Source organism: Harpia harpyja, chromosome 21, assembly GCF_026419915.1.
Source record: "Harpia harpyja isolate bHarHar1 chromosome 21, bHarHar1 primary haplotype, whole genome shotgun sequence".
Lineage (NCBI taxonomy): Eukaryota > Metazoa > Chordata > Aves > Accipitriformes > Accipitridae > Harpia > Harpia harpyja.
In genome coordinates, this window is record NC_068960.1 from 9,723,972 (window position 1) to 9,738,909 (window position 14,938).

The 14,938-nt window shown below is 39.1% G+C and overlaps 1 protein-coding gene across 3 annotated transcripts in view; it reads right to left on the minus strand.

Moving 5' to 3' along the window:
- VPS35L (VPS35 endosomal protein sorting factor like) overlaps positions 1-14,672 on the minus strand; it is a 60,035-nt gene extending 45,363 nt beyond the window's left edge. Inside the window, exons 1-9 of one of the 3 annotated variants that reach the window (XM_052772400.1) lie at positions 14,587-14,672; positions 9,165-9,264; positions 8,039-8,206; positions 7,593-7,715; positions 7,215-7,239; positions 6,097-6,173; positions 4,506-4,634; positions 1,206-1,290; positions 151-210 (exon numbers count right to left, since the gene is read on the minus strand). In XM_052772400.1, the coding sequence (XP_052628360.1) occupies positions 151-210; positions 1,206-1,290; positions 4,506-4,634; positions 6,097-6,173; positions 7,215-7,239; positions 7,593-7,715; positions 8,039-8,206; positions 9,165-9,264; positions 14,587-14,603 (784 nt within the window). In that variant the 5' untranslated portion in view covers positions 14,604-14,672. Of the gene's footprint in view, positions 1-150; positions 211-1,205; positions 1,291-4,505; positions 4,635-6,096; positions 6,174-7,214; positions 7,240-7,592; positions 7,754-8,038; positions 8,207-9,164; positions 9,265-11,191; positions 12,930-14,586 lie in introns of those variants that run through there. The other 2 variants (XM_052772401.1, XM_052772402.1) reach the window with 2 other exon arrangements.
- Between the last annotated feature and the right edge of the window lie 266 nt (positions 14,673-14,938).

Below are 14,938 nucleotides of genomic sequence, written 5' to 3' on the forward strand. Positions count from 1 at the left end.
ATTTTACTCTGTTAAAAACTAAAAATTACTAGATTCAAATCAGAACTTTTTGCATAGGAGATACAATACCATGGGTCCTGTTTAACCTTTCTCAAGTTAGTTCAGACATGATTTTTACCAGAAGAACAGTAGGAACAAATGCAAAGTTACCTGGCAAAGAGACACGACTGTCCACACACATTGACAGAATTCTTTCATACACTAGCTTCCCTGTTTAAAAAAAAAAAAAAAAAAAAAAAAAATCACTCATAACACACTAACAAACTGTAAAACACAAAATGTTAATACAAAAGGTTCCCTCTCCAACATACATTGAAGTTAGCTGGAAAAAACTTCCTAGAACACTAACATTTTGCTGCCCTCTAGTGAGACTGAAATGTTAAGTCTGAATTTTGCACTTCACACACTACAAAAAAAATTTATCTGGCTCCCTGAAGTGCAGAGGTAGCACGAAGGTCAGATTTCTCCCAGGCCAGGAAAGGACAGCTGGTGTCCTGCCTTTGCTGAGTTTGGATATTACGTTATCTTCAGCAACTTTCAGTAAGTAGGAAAGAGCACAAAGAGGAAGCAAGACCTGAAAAAACAACTGGATCTATGTCATAGCATATCCTGCTAAACATCAAAATACCCTTCAACTTTGAATGCTGTCATAAATCTTTTCCATAACATGGCAGAAAAAGAAGAGAATTGTATGAAGCAGAAAACATTTTTACTTAAAGGATCATTTAAAAATGATAAAAATAGATTTAAAAATTCAGTAACTACATTTTGATCACTTCATAGTCCCTATTCAGCTAAAGAAAACTTTGACTTCTATAGTTGAAATATAAATAGAATGAAATTTTGAGTCAAGAGGCTGCCAAAACCAAAATATTTTCATAATAATGACAGTGTGTTTTAAATTTCAAACTGCAGAGATCGTGATTTTTCCCAAGGTTCTGTTCTAGATATTCACTCATACATAAAGCACAGAACTACAAAATTAATTATTTTTATTTTAAATACTTCACTCATACGAGTTTTTGAACAATTATATACTGTGTTTATATCACTGGTGTCCAAATGTTTATGCTGGAAAAGTTTGGTGTTAAAACTAAGAGTCATTTCAGCACTTTTCAGATAACTTTGATGTTTTCTAACATTACAAAAAATTATTTTCAGCTTATTAACAATCATGTAGTAAGTCTGGCGCATTAGATACTTACCAAAAGTATCAAGGATATCTGTAATTAAAACAAATTTACTTGGATAAAACTGGATTACTGTTGTGTCTGAAAGAAGCTTAGAACACTAGAAGGAAAAAAAACAAAGAAACATTTTTAGAGGACAATGCAAGTTAGTGTTTTTACTCCCGACAGGCTGGAACAGATGAGTATCTACAGATGGAAAAAAACAACACAAACAACTATGCAGCAAAAAGCACAAGAACATCTAACATAACACGTCATGGTACTCTTTGTATTTTTCAGGTTATTCTTCATTTCCAGCAGAGCTAGTCACAGATCTGTTTTTCCTTTATACAAGTTCATCTACAATGCAGAATTTCAGCTCACCATGCAGATCTGTGCATTTGTTCAGACAAGACAAATCCTCCCCCAGAAGCATAAAAAGGCATTACTTTCTAAAACAACCTTTTTTCAGGGCATTTTTCAGTTTCTCACCATCTCTCTAAACATCCAGATAAAACACAACATTATAAGAACTGTTAAGAAACAATTTTAAAAGTTTAGCTAAATGAGCCTTTCAACACATCTTTGCGGCTCACATAACCAGTTCAAACATTTTGGAAACAGGCCAGCTGGTCCACAGTCAGCTCCAGGAAGGAATCTGTAGTCAATCACCACCCACAGGCATCCAACATGATCATGACAGTTGGACTATAATGATGGCTGGTGCAAAATCACATTTGAAAACATATTAGCCAACATCGTTCTAGTATCATTGAATACGAGTCCAGGAGGAGCCATTTATGATATTAATTCAAAAAACACAGTGAGGAATGAAGATATTTTAAAGATATTTAATTAAGCTATACTTAGTTTTCCAAGATGGTGCAAAGACTGCAGACTAAACTGCAGTCAAAAACTTTGGCACAAAGAATCAACTTCCACCTGAAGAAAACAGGCAAATGACTGAGGGGGGAGAGAAAGCCACCTCCTCCCTACATGAGCCAAACACAGCCTTTGACCATGAGTCTTCTCAGGTCTCTAAAACTGAGAAGTACAGTATTCTCTGTGATCTCTGTCCCTTCTCTCTCCTTCATCAGGACACAATTCTTCAATCTCAATGGAATAAATAAAGTTCAAGTTTTCATTACATTCAAAAAATCCAGGAAGCAATCCAATATCCCACAAGACTGCTTTGTTTAAACAAGAAAATCGTAACATTTGAACATGCCTAAACAAGGGGCACACTTAGTGTTTTTGCTTTATTCTTCGGGGAGGAAGAGTGCAACAAAAAGACAGATGAGAGCACTCACATCTTACAACCGAAGTAGAATCTTCCCTACTGCGTGGTAAGTCAGTCACCTTCAAAGAAAGGTAATTCAGTAGCTGTTTAGGACCTACACACACCATAAACACTTACTTACCACTTTTCTTAGAGCTCACATACATAATCAACTTACTTCAGCTTACTCTAAGTAGCTTAGCTTATTCCATCTTGACAAATAAAGTATCTTATAAAAAGGCACTTGAGGAATTCACATTATAAATTCAGACCCTGCCTTAATAACCAGAATTCTTCCTGCACTTCAGGCTCTGTAAAACTCTCATACAGAGAATGAAGGCTCCACCCCCAATGTCCAAATGAAAGATCTTGTGTCCAAATGAAAGGTAATTCTGGCATTCAAATTAAAATTGGTTTTTCCAGCCCAGTATACATTTCTGAAAATAACAACCAAAAAAAGGCCAAACTTACTTCTCCTGTTGCAGACTAATCAGTATGTGATACTAATAATGATAGACTATATATATAACCACAGCTTGATGTCAAGAAAACTGCTTAGTTCTTTAAGAGAACATTCTTAAAATTACGTTATTTACTAGGAACAACCACAGCAAGGAAAGTTCGGTTAGGTTTCTACCCTATCCTGCTTTGTAAGTATAGAATTATTATTAGTTACTTATAATCTCCTTTATGAAAGATTTTTGTATTCATGTTAAATACCCAAACACCTATTTCATTCTTACCCAGTCTTTTAATTAATGATGACCACCTGCAGCACAAAGTTCAAGTGCAAAGTGAACAATACACAGACAACACTTTGAGAGAAAAACATATGCAATTTTGATCCTACTTTTCTAAAAGCAAGCACCAAATCCCATCTTAAAAACTACAGTATTACAAAAATTGTTTGTGAAACCATTTGTAAAAGAATATATGAAAGTATTAACATGTAGATTATCACTGTATGTCAGACACTGTATATATACGTATTAATGCACTGTAAATACAGTATGTCCATATCCCATTTCTCCTCCTCCAGACTTCTAATATTGTATTCTTTTTCACTAAGATATTCACACTTCACAAAGCTATATAGGGATTTATTTTTTTTAAAGAATAATAGTGCTGATTTCATGGTATTACAATAGAGCATTAGTCACCCTAGGTCACACAATTTTTCTGATCTCACTTCATTTATGTTTTATTTCCTTTATTGTCTTTACCACAATTTAAGCTCAAATTACTGCAAACAGTTTTCACAAGAGTATCCAGCATGAGAAAAAAAAATCCTGACTTTATATAACCCTGCTTGATGACTATTAGCATTACATCAGTTTTACAGCTTTTAACGATGTCATTATCTCCTCTGTCCTCTGATGCACTCTGCCCCTGGCCTTTTTTTAAAGGCCAAGCCAAACAAAAGACCATTTAATTGTCCTATTCCGCCCTACCCCCCTCACAGCCCATCACCCCAAATGAGCCAGAGGAAGACTGTGGAGAAGTTTAAAAAAAAAAACCCCAACAAAAAAAACCAAACAAAAAACAAAACAAAAACCCCCAAACACTTAAAAAATCTGGAGTTGTTTTCTGTACTTTGCTAGGGTGCTAAATCAGATTATTCAGTTGCCTTTGTAAATCTGGATGGGGAATACATGGATGTTCAAAAAGCCATTCTGGTATTATTTGGGATGGGGTGCAAGAGGGTAGATGGGGAAGAGGAGAGGACAGGAAATTATATGTCCTAGAAAGAGTTGATACCACTACATGCTATTCTTTCTAATTCTCTCTAACCAGGTAAAATTTCCACATCTGTCATTTGGCCACTCTCTTTAATGAGAACTCCACCCCACATACCCTAGTCAAAATCAATATAAACAATGAAGTTGAAAATCCAACTGTTCTCAGACGTCATAAAACTCTGAAAGAAATGAGTTCAGTGAAGAACAGAAGCAAATAGTAGAAAAATAACAGAAACCCTTCTTTCCCCAAGAAAGAAATCAGACAAGCCACACCACCAAATTCACCAGTTCTGTACACAGCAAAAATGTAAAACTGACCTGGATGACTATTTTCAAAGCTTTTACTTTCTGATCAGACGACCAAGCATCCTTCAAAGACTGGTTTAGTTCTTCAATTCTGTTCATGTAATCCTGCTGAGTCAAATTCAACAGCTCTTTTTGTGACCCCTGGCAAGAAAACACAAGTCTACTCAGTAAGAGAGGGAGGGAAGGAAGGACAGTGCCGTTATTATAGAGTCAATGGGGAGGAACCCACAAAACTTATTAAAGAATTACCTAATTTTCACTTCTTACCTTTGCAGCATCAATACTGCAGGTGTTTGGCACAGGAGTGCATCACAACTGCTTTGGTTTTCAAGAGACATACATGCTGGTACCCAAAGTTGTCCGTGAGATCAGAAATGCTGGACTCTTTCAGTGGTATTGTACTTGTGGTATAATTAAGACACTAACACTATACATAAGCATATTAGCACCTATGTAGAAGTAGTATCAGAGAGAAATGAAATGTTTTGCCAGCAAGGTCCTAAGAAATTTGTTGACAGCAAGAAAAATCTGGCTTCACTCTCAGCAAGAAAATAAAACTATCTTCATTTCACGCTCAGTACTGGAGCATTCTTGCTATCTTTTTTCCAGAAGACCTTACCTTATAAAAACATTACATAGCAAAAATAAGCTTGTGAAACACTGGAAGCAGAAATAATTGTTTAAGCTTTAGAACCACGCTGACACAGGAACAATGTGACTATAAATGCAGTTAGAAAAATCAAAGGGTGGTTCTGGAACAGCCTTCAGTAGAAGTATGAGTGACATTAAAAACTACCTTCAGGACTAGTTTTGAGGAGTTTATTAAGCTGCATTACAGAACAGAGTTCATAATATATGAGTCTAGAAACAATCATCAGTAAAAACAATCACAGGTGAAGAGATAAAATGCAAACACAATTAGTTTCACACAAGGTTACATATTTCCTTATGGTAAAGGGTACTTTATTCTTCTACTAAAAGAATCCAATCCTTTATTTGTGATATGCAGCTATTAGAACTGTGCTGGCTCAGGCAACAGGCAATCTGAAGTTAGTTAAGACGCAGAGGTTTAAAAACAACATTACCCAAAACAATTCTAGAAGTACCCCACAGATTCAGGTTCTAGGAAAGTAAGTTATGGAACACCTCATCTTTGCACAGTAAAATACTGCAGTTTGAGAAATAACTTGAGTACTCAGTATTTCTATCACACACATAAATGTAACTTTAAGCTCAGGTAGACAGTATGCAGCTTCTGCAACAGGGGCAAACAAAATTATCAGATGTTAAGACTATTAGACTTCATGAAGTTTTACAGCAGCTGCAGACCATACACAGTACCAATGTAAATCAACATTGGTAGATCAGGTGAATTTTTCAATCGCAATTTCTAGTGATACAAAAATATGATTCTGCCTGCATCCTATAACAATAAGGATTGAAATTACTAGATAAGTCCCATGGAAAGTATATATTTGTCTAAATACTGCATAAGCACATGCAGAATCAGGACCTTCTTAAAAAGTTTCATAAAAGATTTTTATTTCACAAATTTATTTCACTTTTAAAATGGTGATGTATTTGGATCAGAGAACTTTCTCACCTCTTCCAGATCATCCAGTTCTTCTAACCTTGTCCTCACTTTTTCAGAAACTGCTGAGCCAGTAGTTGTAGCTTTTCCTGTAAAGAATTATATGTTTGCGTTTCTTTAACATTTAAACACTTGGACTTCTAAAGGGAAACAAACCTGACAGAAAACAAGTGGTGTGATCCATCTGGTGGATGGAATAGCCATTTGGTGGCTATGCCTGAAGAGACACATTTAACCATACCTACAGTTCATTCACTTTGAACAGGGAATGACAAGTAAGCAAAACTGAATATAAAAGGATTTTCTTGCAAGTTTTGCTGGTAAGGAAAGAATCGCTGGATAGAACCATAGGATAATTTAGGTTAGAAAAGCCCTATGGAGGTCTGCGTCCAACTCCCCTCCTCAAAGCAGGTCCAATTTTGAAGTTTAACAGGTTGCACAGGGTTATATCCAGTCAATCTAATGATACCTAAAGATAGATTTTTCACACTCTCTCTGGACATCCCGTACCAGTGTTTGACCAACCTCATTCCAAAAAAGTATCTTTTTTTTTTACAGAAGCTGAAATGCTGCATGTTTACTCATATATAAAAATTCTGATTTACTATGCAATCAGCTATGACTACTTAAGCCTGGATTTGCTTTGCTAGAAAACATGATAAAATATTTAGTATTTGGTTCTTTTTTGAGCACTCAGCATATAGTTGAAATCATTTCACTTTCATGAAAAGAGAATAACTGAACAAGTTCCCAAGGGATTTGTTTGCCTTCCCTTCCAGCAAGCAGAAGAGTTGATAAACATGATTCTCAAAATATCATTGCTCACTTTAAATGTAAGAAAGTTTTAAACTACAGGGGAAGGCAGCAAATTCCATTTCCTTCCACAACACATAATCACGAATTCATTAGCCTACAAGGCATACAAGACAAGGCGCTTGGGTGATTTTCAATAATTATTTTAAGTAAAAATCCAGCAGAGGTCTTATTCACAAAAACCCCATAGATCCAACCATATGTCAGAATGCGGGAAGGGGAGGAAATCACCTTTCAACCATTCTTTGCCACAAACCTGTCACTGCAACCTACCTCAAGCAAAATCTGTTAATGTTACATATAAAGGAACTGCTTACCTTTTTCAGATCCCATGTACAGATTCTGTGAGAAAACAGAAGCAGCAGACTTTTAGAAAACACATACTCATTAGCATTCCAAGAATGCACAGGATAATTACACTGCTAATTAAGCCTCTAATCATTTAGAAGTAGACATAAGACCAGCAGTTATTTGTATTGTTACAAAAAGACAAAGTGATGGCTTCTAAGTATCAACAGACTTCTGGACTCCAAAACAATCATTATAAGTGAGAGCTTGTGGTACAGCTTTCTACAATATTAAAACTGAAATTTAGAGGACCAGTATTTACTCACGAAATAATTACAAAACAGCAACATCCAAAATCCATTAAAGGTCTAGTACAAATAAATAAAACTGGAGAAGCTGCCACTTACAATAGAGAGCTTCTCTGTTGTTGTGTATCTAGAAAGGATTTCACTGCGTTTGCTTGACCATGGTTCAAAGTCACTTCCTACTGCTGAGCTGTCATCTTTCTCTCGTTTCTTTCGTGTACTATCCTATGAGAGGAGTATGAGTGCAAATGTTAAATACAAATCTGGGAAAAAAAAAAAAAAGAGAAGGCTAATAAAAGTCAGCTTAATGTTTCAAGTGGTTACTGATCCAAAAAGTAACAATACTAAAAAAAAAAAAATTCCATATTTAAATAAATGTCAACATAAAGCAGGTAAATAAAAAATACTTTAATCTACTAATACAGTATATTTTCTATTTGCATTAACCTCCAAATTGGTGAGACAAATACATTTTATCCAGGGTTGGCTTTGTGGTTTTGTTTTTGTTTTTATTTTATTTAGTTGAGATAACTGCCCTCCAGTGTTACCATGGTAGCAGTAGTCGTCACAGGATCTGCAGCTGCTGCAAATAATGACAGTGGATCGGTACCATCCAATACACTGCTCAATGGATCCATCACAGAACTAGAAGAAGAGGAGGAGGTAGAAGAAGTACTTCCTTTCCGGTTCATTTTCTTGGTCTTGGATTCAGTAACCTGAAAGAAAAATTCAAAACTATTAAACAAAAAGACTTTCTCTTCCCCCTATTTTCTTTAATAAATCATCAAAATATGCACTACATAAATTATGCTGTTGCAATGAAAGCAAAGACCCACCTAAAAGAAACTCTTTAGAATCAGCATTAGCATTTAAATTGAAGCACCTCTTTTTCCCCTGAATCTGGAGGCACTCTGCCCTAGCATTTCCATTACTTTTTTCTTCTTCTTTCCAATTCTGGGTATAAAGAACTATAAGAACAGCCATTCTAAATTTCTTTCTAGTACCCCTCCTCTGTTTTATTGGTTTTTTCCCTCTCCTCCAACCTCTTTCTTGCTATTTGATTTCCTCTGCCAGTCTCATCTTTACTTTTCTTGTACAATACTCAAGCCTGAAACGTCAAATCCATTCCTAAAGCCTCCATCTTATCTCCCCACTGACCTTCCTAAGTAGAAGCTGCTGCCCATTTATCATTAATTAGCGTATGACTATCATCTCTTTGAAGCTGGATTTTTTTGTACATCCACATTTTTAAAAGCCTCTCAACCATTAAAGAAATTATAAATGTTTTAAAGCATACAGCTGACTGGAAGTTAACCCAAAACCAAATCTTACATCAAGCAATTATGCAGGTTATTTGTAATGCAACAATTTGATTTTAAACTTATCCATTATTCAGCATTTAATGCAACCAAGAAAAACCACAAGTTGAAATGCTATATTAGTCAGAAGGAGACTGTTTTTGACACATAACAGCACCAGCAAATTTCTGTAAAGGACAAGGAACAGAATATACCTTGATGCCTCTAAAATAACAGGCCACTAACACAGAAAGCAAATTCACTAGTACCACCACCAACTTCAAAGTTTTTTAATTTTAAAGGAGTGGAAGTAAGAAGAGGAACACAATCAGTTTTAATTCACATTTATTTTCCAAAAGCACAAAAAGAAACTCACTGTAATGGGCTTTAGCGGATGATAGTCGCCAAAATCCAAGGGTACAGATTCCAGTTTGCACACTTCTGATTCTGAAACATAGCTTCTTGATCGCGCATGCCTTAAAAAGAAAGAGTAAAGGGAAAGATACATGCATATAAATAACCACATACTTGGGAACAGAGAAACATATCCAACATCTACATAGATGCAGGCATAGTTACAAAAAGAAATGCATGTTGAAAAATAAGTCGCTGTAAAGACCAAAATTTCTCTCTCTATTGAGATACATCAACTAAAACTGAAGAAATTTTACTTTTAGCCATTCAAATGTATTCTGCCTCTACACCTGGATTCTATTCCACTCCATTGGACACCAAAAAGGCAATATAACCAAGCATTTGTATGTGTGACAGGCTGATGGAGATTACTAAACACATCTTTTAAACTGAATAGTATGAGTGAAAGAAAAAGGTAAGTGTGAAAACACAAGGGAAGAAATCAAAGTGATCGTGCACAGATATAATGAGGGACTACACAGATTCACTTGTGCAGCTACAAAGCTCTTTCCTGAGAAATCTATTTATATCTGTTCACTGTACTCATAACAAAAGTTGCAAAAGTCAAATTATAAGAAAAAAACCTATCAGTACTCATATGCTTGCATTTGTGTATAAGTTCTTGTATAAAAGCCTTGCATCTCCTATGAAAATTAAGCATGCCATTAAGTGAAATAAATCACAAAAATATACATATTTCAGGTTTTATTTTGAATCTGATATTAAGAGAGAACTGTGAGAACTATGGCCTCCATCGCTAATTAAAAAAAGACTTGATTCCAGAAAAGAACATAAACACAAGTATTTGAGGAAAACAACACTGCCACTAGGAACTAACAGTAACATACATTATTTATCAATCACAGTTTAAGGACACTGCTCTTTTATAAAATAGATCATTCATTCTGGGTTTAATTGCTTAAATATAAATATAAATTTATATTTTAAAAGGCTTTTAAAGCATGTTTGACAATGTAGGAGGCAAAAAAAGGGGGATTAAAAGTTCCCTGACTAGCACCAGATGACAATTTCAAAAGTGACTTAACAGTTACAAATGCTTTCTAATATCTCTGACAACACATCAATATATGAAATCAATTCCTTTTAATTGTATGGAGTAGTAGTAATGGTTAAACAGGGAAATGAAAATATGAAGTCACAAAAATACATAGGACAGCTGCTTCCTAGAACAACTGCCATCATAGCTACCACATGGTACCTTCCTTTAGTAGTAGCAATAGTTAAATACTAAGGCAGAAAGATATCCAAGTAAAATCTAGAAAAATATATTTGCAAATGTTTTCTCTGCATTCTACTCTCCATAATTTCTTGATTTTTTTTTTTTTTAGTGTTTGAAACATGCAGAGCAGCTAATTGTTCTTTCCTGTTTCATCCAGGATCCTGAGAATGTTTATAGCACACACTAAGGCCTTAGCTGAATAAGTAAAACCAGTGGACACACAAAGGTTTCTTTAATCAGAGTCCTAACGAAAACAAACAGCATCCCCCCCACATAATACGCATCCTTCCCACAAAAACTAATCCAAACTTTCAAAGAATTCCATTTCTACTCGGAGAACTAACTCATTAGGAAGAATTCCAGCAGTGCCAAGCAGCCAGCTCTTCTATAGATATTATGTACCCCCAAAAAACCCAGAATCATTTAAAAAAAATATTAAGAATGACTTTAATTTATGGTTGTGCTACTCCAAGGAGAAGCTTCGACATCTAATGAGATACAGCAGAGCAAAAGAAAGAGTCCAGTGAAATCCAGGTGCTTATTCCTTTTGTTTTCTTGATCTGCATCTCCTTTTCTTTATACATGAACAGTCTCTTTAATTTACTGTTGTCCCATGATTCAATGATTCTCCTTGCTCACTTGCTTCATGGGTTAATTAGCATTAGGGTGAAAAATCTTTCAAACTCTTTCTGGCTGCCTAATTATAACATTTCTATTACTCTGTTACAGTTCTGCCAGTATTTCCATACCTTTCCTTTACAGGTATTTCCAAAACAGCAGTAAAGACGTCACTGATAGCTCACACTTGGCATACCACTCCCAGGCCAAAATCAATCGTACTCTAATTATAATTGTAAGGCATCACTGGGCAAGTATACATGTCTAATACACACATGGGAATGAAGAAGAGCTATTCACCCTGCAAATAAGTCTTTAAAAAGTACATTTACTATGTGGCTATTCAAGTGATAAGACAGCTTGTAACACAACTAATACAGGGGACAAGTTCAAGCTTGCTCTGACATTATGTTCCATTTACTCTCCAGGGAAAGGAGATTAAGCATTCCTTTCTCAGCCACAGCAGTGCAGCCAACTTCTGAGAGTAAATAAAAATAAGACTCAGGCCAAGCCGGGGTTTGATCCCCAGTGCTTACTGCAAGATACAGCCCTGCTTGCAGGTGCTGTTTTAACAGCAGGTTTCAACCTTTTTACACACACAAGCATCACTGCGATTGCGACCACTTCGTGCCTTCAACACTCGCCAAACTGCCAACCTTTTTCTCTCCTCCTGGTAAACAACCTTTTTTCCTGGGACCACCATACTTCCTCCTTACCCCTAAGTTACTGAAGCTCTTCCAGCACCCAGCCCACCCTACGAACCCAGGTGCCTCCCTCGCACTCCAGGTTCAGCACACAGCCAGCCCCTAAACAGCAGAACAACCAGCCTGGACTCAACACGTTCCCTTCTTGGGACATGACACCTTCCAGGCACACAGCACCCATCCAGAGCCAGTGCTCCTCCTAAAGCAAAGGCTTCAAAAAGCTTACAGGGAGCACAAACAAGGCATGTAAAATGGAAAATAATTTCTTTACAACACTAGACATATATTGGTATTGATAATACAATGACGTGCATCCCACAAGTGAATGTACCTATCATTATTTGAATAGTGAACATAAAACCCCCAAAATAAATGTGGCACTTCAGGACATGGTTTAGTGGGCACGGTGGTGTTGTGTTGACAGTTGGACTCGATGATCTTAAAGGTCTTTTCCAACCTAAATGATTCTATGAATATCTCTAGACATTTACACATAGCTATTACAAAAATGAATTCTAGCCCTAAGTTTTATTTTACTTTATAGATCTGCCAATTCTTTTTGCTACTCCAACAGATTTTTAAAGTAGTAATTTTCTTAATTTGAACACTATGTTATTGCAAGATCCTTTTATTCAGTGGCAACAGGTGCTACTTTTTTCCTCATATGAAGACTAATCAGTATGCAGACAATTAATCTGCAAAACATCTTTTTAAAATTAGCATCCAACAATGCTTAAAAATAGCTAGCATTCTACTGAACCCTATAGCATGACAACATCTTCCATATTACAGAAAAACATGCATTAAAACATTTTCCTCTTGTTCATTATTTCTCCATGGGCACTTCTCCATCCATAGTACCAGACCTACTTACCGGCCTACTACCTCATTGCTGTATTATGTAAAAATCAATTTATCAGTATCTCTACTGCTCTGCTTTGTGGCTGCAGTCCTTAGTTTTTCATTATGTTTTGGTACTGCTAGAAATTCAAGTCGCAGCCATATGTATTCCTGTTTCTGCAAGGTCACTGACCACACACAGGTATTCCACTAAACTTACTGCACTCAAAGTAAGTACCAACAGTTCCAACAGCCAACTAATGTGTCAGAGCTGTCTTATACCCTCAAATTTTCTTAGCTACATAAATTCAAGTTCTAAAATATTTCACAGCCCAGTGAATTTATTTTAAAAAGCATAGCTCTGGTGTTTTTATAAAACCTCAACTGGTTTCATTAACAATGACTTTCAAATCCACCGATTATTTCCACTTTTTATTAAATATATTTCCACTTTTTATTAAATATATTTCATATTAAATATGAAAGTTGGCTCACACATTAAAATGACACGAAAGAGTGAGACATGATTTTCAGCACCACAATGTATATGGGGAAAACTCTTTGGCATCCTAATGCTCTAATTGCTGTATATCACTTTTCTTGATTCCACAGTAGGTTTGATTTCTAGTTTGCTCAGGACTATAACCCATCAGCCACATCAAAACCTGGAAGTTAGAGATATTCAATGCGTTAAAAGAACAATAGCCTCAGGAGAGCAAGTCTTCCACAAAATCAGCTCATTTGTAAACAAGAACAAGTTTGAAGAAAAGTTAACTATGAACATATTTTCCTTTCCTCTGTCAGAGAAAGGGTGCCTATTTTATCCCTTTCTTTCCACAACAAACACCAGACTGTGAGTTAGTTACTCCATGTCCTAGGCAGTGCAGCTTCCTCAGCTGTACACCCAAGTTCTCCTGTAGAAATACCGCACGCCGCTGGAAGCCGACTCTGCCTCTTCAGTTTGTAGCCCGTAAACACCCCGTCTACTTCTAAGGAGCCTGTGAAAGACAACTAACAGAAGCTAAGGGGTGCTAGTAAACCTAAGCTCACCGCACGAAATCTTCGTCTTCCCTGGCGAGTTTTGAGGAAGGCGCGAGCGGCCGCTTGCCGCGACCCCACAGTGACACCGCCCGGTCGCGGCGGGAGGAACACGCCTTTCCCTCACCGGCGCCTTGCCCTGGATGGAGGACGCGCATCGTACAGAACACAGCAACGGGATCAGATCAAGCCGAAGGCGAGCTGCCCGACAGCAGCTTTCTTGCCTAGTTAGGGGACAATAAACGCACGCCAGTGCGCAGAGGCCAGCGGCCGTCCTCTCCCGCCCGGGCTCTCGCAGCAGCCCCTCCGCCGCCCTCCTGCACGGCCCGGCGGCGGGGCCGGCTCCCGCGGGGGCTCTCCGGCGGGCCCGCTGCGGCGGGCGAGCCCCCACGTAGCACGGTGCAGAGCTGTACCACCGCCCCGGCACCCCAGGTGGCTTAACGTAAAACCAGCGTCTCATAAATCCGATCTGCATCTTCACATTTCTCCCGACGGCCGCCAGGAGAACCGCCGGACTGCCGTCCCACGCCAGCGCGGCCGCGGTACCCAGCGCCCCGGCTCCCTCCCGCCACTCGCGGAGGTTCCAGTCCCCTCGGGCCGAGCGGCCCCGAGCCCCGGCGGCGGCGAGAGCTTTCGCTTCCCGAGGGCGAGGCGTCCCCAGCGCCGCAGCCCTCGCTCGGCAGGGCAGCCTCCCCCGCCGGCACGCCCGGCCGTTCTCCGAGCCGCCCCCGCCTCAGCGCCGCGGCCCCCCTGGCTGCGAGGGGCGCCGAGGACGACGGCTGCCCTCACCCAGCCGCGGGAACCCGCGGCCTCCTCAGAGCCTGCTACCCGACCCTGCCGGCCCCCCCCCCCCGCCCTCTCGGGGCCGGGAGGAGCGCAACCCCCTCTTCGGGAGGGGGGCAGGCAGCGCCCGGCGCCCCCGCCCGCGCCTCCCACAGCCTCACCAGGGGAAGGCAGCCATCTTGCCGCCCCGTCACATGACGCCGCGGCCGGGCAGCGCCTTCCGCCGCCATTTCCCGCCCCGCCCCGCGGCGGGAAGCGGCTCGCCTCAGAGCCGGCGGTTAGCGGCGGCCTCGGGGCGGTCGGTGACGGGCTGGCTCCCGCTGCAGCCGGGCGGCCGCGGAAGCTCCTCTCCAGGCCTTATTTTGGAGCCTCGTGTAAAATACCACACGGGGGTAACGCCACAGCCGGAGCTTTTCACGGACGGGTCGGAAGACCCTTATTGACCAGTACGAACTGCAGCGAGTTGTGAGGTGGAAAGCCTTGCACCACAGGATTTGCCTTTTCCTCGTTTTA